At 39.7% G+C, this 5,245-nt stretch overlaps 1 protein-coding gene across 1 annotated transcript; it reads right to left on the bottom strand.

Annotated features, from left to right (window-relative positions):
* Nucleotides 1-325: 325 nt before the first annotated feature.
* On the bottom strand, nucleotides 326-4,638 carry LOC144709589 (protein At-4/1-like). Its single transcript, XM_078583164.1, has 8 exons — nucleotides 4,544-4,638; nucleotides 3,372-3,477; nucleotides 3,108-3,163; nucleotides 2,959-3,036; nucleotides 2,805-2,878; nucleotides 2,081-2,181; nucleotides 1,769-1,864; nucleotides 326-1,123 (listed from the first exon to the last, which is right to left on the bottom strand). Exons 1-8 carry the CDS (start codon nucleotides 4,628-4,630, stop codon nucleotides 954-956), a joined length of 768 nt encoding a protein of 255 aa, XP_078439290.1. The 5' UTR covers nucleotides 4,631-4,638; the 3' UTR covers nucleotides 326-953.
* Between the last annotated feature and the right edge of the window lie 607 nt (nucleotides 4,639-5,245).

Genomic DNA, 5,245 nt, shown 5'->3' with positions numbered 1-5,245 from the left:
TTATTAAATTATTATATATTATTTTAATTATAAAATTCATTTATTGGCTATATAATGGTAAAAAATTATAAAAAATATGAAAAAATTTCAGAATAATTACTAAAACCCTTAACTACCTCTAGCCAAGTATTTTATGCCCCAAAAAAATATTTCTTCAATGCACTGAGGTTAAATACCATGTAAAAAATACTGAAAATTAAAAACAATCATTAAATCTGAGTGCAAGTCACTTATGTCCATTTATGTATGATAACATGCAAATATGGCCAATAAAGCACATATATGTAATGTAATATACATCAATTTAACATTATAATTTGCAAGTTATCAGTTGTCATCACTGTCAGTGGGCAGTCGTCAGTGATGGTCATTGGCAATTGTCATTGTCGTCGGCAGCAGTTGTCTTCTCTGTCAATGGCAGTCTTCCTCGTCCTCAGTAATCATCACTCTCGTCGTCAACAGTCATCATCACATTAATGACAGTCACTGTCCCCATCATCGGCAGTTATTGTAGTCACGGCGCTACTCAACAGTCTTCATTTCCTTCGTCAGAAATCATTTTTTCAGTCATTGCTAGTCATCATCATGTCAATCGCAATCGTCGTCCCATCAATGGCAATCGTCATCCCCACCATCGGCAGTCGTTATCTCCATCAATGGGGGTCGTCGCCTCTTCGCTGTGGTCATCCCCATCATCGGTGATCTCCCGGTCCTCGTCGCCGTCATCCCCATCGTCAGCACTCTTCTTCCCTATCGTCAATGCCGGTCAACTGTGTCATCTATATTTTTCGTCAGTTTTGTTGATGGTTATCGTCCCCATCCTCTCCGGGGCGGACGACTGAACAAATTGAATACACTCATCAGTCTTCTGTCAAAGGATGATGAATTTGAACGGAACAGATGATGGTTCGTCATCCGCCCAACAAGCCTGAGCATCACAGGGCCCGCTCGAGCTAAAGGATGAGATGGGGACGATTATCCGAGCCCCCCGAATTGGGAAGCTGCCTCTTCAGGGCCTCATTCTCTTTGCGGAGCTTCATCAATTTCTGCTTCAGCATCTCCACTTGACGGATTGAGATTGATTCCCTCTGCCGCTCCGCTTGCTTTGACCTCATCAACATCACTTAAATCAAAGTAAAATTTTGATTAAGACATCAATAACTACCATAAAAATAGTAATTACAACATTATGTGTGTGTGTCTCTCTCTCTCACCATTATAATTTTATTAACATCATCAAATAGCTACAAGTTTATGATTATCTCTATTGTTCTGATCAACAACATTAAATCAAACCCAAAAAAAGACGTTTTAAAGTCATAAGCAGAAATAAATTTTCACTCAGTCTCTCTACCAATCGCTCTCATTCCCATCAACATCATTTAATAAAACCAAAAAACCAACAATTATTTCGGGCTTCTGCATCAATAAAGGTTATAAACCCAAACATCCAAATCCCTCTCTCTCATAGAACCTCGTAATTAATTGCCTGCTATAACCGTTCTTTATTTCATATACTTTTACTTTCATAAATCCAAATAAGAATGCAGGTCAATATTTTTGTCAAGTTCTTGCATAATTCATTTCATGACTAGAACTATTTTGTTAACCAATCTTTTTAAAAAATACTATCTTGCTCTTCTAGAAATACTTAGAACTAGGGGGAGAGAGAATATAAAAATAAGTATATGCATGTATATTTCCCATTTTCTAACTGTTTTAGCTCTTTCAAAAAAGAAGTTTGGGAAATATGGAAGAAAAAGCATACGCTGGCTTTCCGCATCGTCAAGCTTCTTGGCCAGTTCGTTCTTCTCTTCTTGCTCTACAACGATCCAGTCCCTCAGCTCCTGGATCTCCCGCTGGCCTGCATTTGAGGGGCAAAGTTTAAATCCGTCAAAGAAAGGGAAAAAATTAAAAATAAAAAGAATAAAAAATTAAAAGACAAAAATAGAAAATCGAAAAGTATAAAAATAGAAAGATAGGAAAAAAGAAAAGTTATATAAAAAGAGAAAAATAGAAATGTAGAAAAATTAAGAGATAGATAGGGAGAATATTAGATTTCGTTTGACGGGTAGTAGACATTTTGCTTCTATTTCGGTGGCGTTTGATTTCTGGCAGGCCAGATCTCGCAAGAGCTGCAATACACGAGCCTCGCTCTCCGATTGCAGATGCATCAGACGGCTGGTTTTAGAGAGAGAGAATGGGGTCAGATAGTGGATGGGCGACAACTAGTGTTTGCCATCACCAGTGACGACGACAAAAGGATGATGATAAAAACGTCATCGTCATCGCCTTTCGTACGCGCCAAATGATGATGACGATAACAATGCATTGCCGTCCCTTTGTTAAATGCTAAACTTCGCTCAAATGACGAGGAACAATGAAGAAATTGTCACTGTTGATCAAGCAGCTGACGACACAGTGCTTCTGAATCATGATTTTCGTCATCTACCGTCATCGTCATCTGTTCTCGTAAAATTTGTAGTCATCCACTACACCTGGACGACAGTCACGACTTCGTCATCGTCATCCTCCAGTTTGTGCGTGACGATGATGATTTCGTCATCCGAACGTGGTAAACAATTAACAGAAGGATGATATCCCCGCGAGCACGAACGACGTGGACGATAGTACTCGTTAACGTCATCGGCGCCGACGAAACCCTTTTCGGAAGCGTTTGGAAATCGTCATCGAAGTAATGCTGGTGGTGACGACGATGACGGTTTGTGGATGACGATGATGAGACGATGACGGTTTATGGATGAAGGCGATGACGGTTTATGAGCTGTGATCAGAGAACAAACCTGATCTGCTCCTCGAGCTCGGCGATCTTCTTCTTCCTCTCTTCTTCAAGTTTCTCCAGTATTATCTCGTGTTCCTAATTCATAACATTCCAAATAATTTTAGACATGTGTCGGTCATATTTAACTGGTTCTTCTTCGTGGTTTAAACATTTACCGCTTCCATTTCCAAGGATTTCCTCCTTACTTCGACTAGTTCTTCCTCTAATTTTTGGTTCTTCGTGCGGTGATCAAGCTGTTCAAAGATCATTTGATATAGTCAAAAGGATTTTGAAAAATAGTAAAATCTTGCTCAATTTGAAGTACCCGGGTTGAAAAGTTGGCGAGTGTTTCCATGTTCAGCCTCCTCAGACGCTCGTTTTCTGAAAAATTAAAGAGCTGTTGTTGTCATGCCAATTTTAAATGCTATTTAATATTTTTTTATTTATAAGTTCCACCGTCTTTAAGTAAACGAGGATTCATGTAGATTGCTTGAGTTGAGGTCTCCGCCTAGAACCGCAAGTTCGGATTCAAAATTGGCCCATTTAATCAGAAAATTATGAATAAAAGAGAATTCTGGGAATTTCAAACCTTGCTTGAGACCGGTGCAGCTGATTTCTAGCGCTTCGCGTCTCCTCAATTCTTCGTTGTGATTCGACCGGACAGCATCAATCTCTGATACCAGTTCTTTATAATCCTGGACAGGACGCAAGGATAGTAGAAACTTAGATTCGGCATTCATACAAATGGATTTGAAAACATCTCCCGCAAAGAAACACCGAACGGAGAGATGATAATAAACTTACAGAGAACCAATTATAGATGGGGGAAAAAATACATGGCCTCTAAAAGGACGAGATTGATGGAACATAATCAGAAGATTAGATGTATGAAATCACGCGAAGAACCGCGATATTTCGTTTGGAATCCAATTGAGAGATGAATCAAGTTTCACTACGAAGTTCGCAATGCCGCCAGAGAATAAGTGCTAGATCCTCTATCATTCATAGAACAGAAGCAGGAGGTTAGATATCAGAAAGAACGCGCAGTACAGCAATTTTTCTGGCGAAATCCGATAAAACAAAGATGAATCAATTTTCATCTCGTTAATAGGTTCGCGAATCCGCTAGAAAATACTTGATAGATACATTAAATGTAAAATATGGAAGAAACAGAACAGAAGGTTGGCGATCAGAAAGAACGGGAAGTACAGTAACTTTTTTAGCTAAACCCGATTAAACAGATATGAATCAATTTTATTTCCCGTATAGGTTTGCAATTCCGCCTGAGAACATCCGATGGATAATCTAACTGGAGGAGCTTGATCGAAAAGAAACAGAAGATTAGACATAAGAAAGGACACGAAGTGCAGCAAATTTTCTCGCTAACTTCAATCAAACAGAGTTGAAACAATTTCCATTTCATGAATAGGTTCCCAATTCCGCCTCAGAAAACCTGACAGATATTCTGACAGGACGACACTGGTGGAACAGAATCAGGAGACTAGACGTACGAAAGAACGCGAAGTAAAGCAAATTTTCTAGCTAACTTCGATTACACAGATATGAAACAATTTTCATTTCACGAATAGATTCATAATTCCGCCAGAGAACACCTGATAGATTCTCTGACAGGATGACACTGATGGAACAGAATCAGGAGATCAGATATAAGAAAGAACGCAAAGTAAAGCAATTTTTCTCGCTAAATTCGATTAAACAGAGGTGAATCAATTTTCATTTCATGAATATTGCTCGTAATACCTGATAAATACGCTCGAAGGTCTGCATCAGGGGGACGTCGAACTCCGTGTCTGCTCCCGAATTCCCCTCCCCCGTTGTCTCTTCCATTTCCTCATTTCCGGCCATCTCGTTTAGGCGGCAAACTCTCTCTCCACTATTTATATGCGCGCATCAATCTTTTTTTGAATTTAATAATAGAAAAAGTACATATATCCACGTCTTTGAATGAAACAAATTTAGGGATTTTATAATTAAATTGAGAGGGCAGAGTGCATATCCCATTCAATTCAATTTAATAATTAAATTGAGACGATCTCCGGGGACGGGGACGGTCGACGGGTCAGGACAAATTTAGTACCATTCCACGTCACATTTTTTTGGGGTCATCCCAAATCACCCTGTCCCAAAATCGTCATGCCCAAATCTAACCCGTCCCGTCCCGTTCACGAACTGTCTAGCTGGGAATATAGCTTGAACCGTAGGTCTCGAAGAGTAACTAAATAACGCAGGGGGAGAGTCAAGTAAAGTACAACAGTGGGGTAGTAATTAGTTGCTTTGTTTCTTCTGTTTGTTTTTTCCATCTTTTTCTCCCGCTCTCGCTCGTAAACTCGCGCCTCCGTTTGCTAAGGCTTTTCCGCACTGGGCAGCTTTGCTCATGCACAAAGGGCGAGAGAGGTTTAGAGCAGAGCTCCATATGACATCTAGAATGGAAAACAAGACTTT

This window comes from Wolffia australiana, chromosome 11 (genome assembly GCF_029677425.1).
Source record: "Wolffia australiana isolate 7733 chromosome 11, ASM2967742v1".
Classification (NCBI taxonomy): domain Eukaryota; kingdom Viridiplantae; phylum Streptophyta; class Magnoliopsida; order Alismatales; family Araceae; genus Wolffia; species Wolffia australiana.
The sequence above is the reverse complement of the archived record's forward strand: the minus strand, read 5'-3'. Positions and strand labels throughout refer to the sequence as shown.

Bases quoted from the DNA above. Each gene is read 5' to 3' on its own strand.
- LOC144709589 (XM_078583164.1), bottom strand. From the start codon at position 4,630: ATGGAAGAGACAACGGGGGAGGGGAATTCGGGAGCAGACACGGAGTTC. The intron at 3,037-3,107 runs GTACTTCAAATT...ATCTTTGAACAG, and splicing joins TCGCCAACTTTTCAACCCGG to CTTGATCACCGCACGAAGAA. The intron at 1,124-1,768 runs GTATGCTTTTTC...CTTTGATTTAAG, and splicing joins TGACGATGCGGAAAGCCAGC to TGATGTTGATGAGGTCAAAG.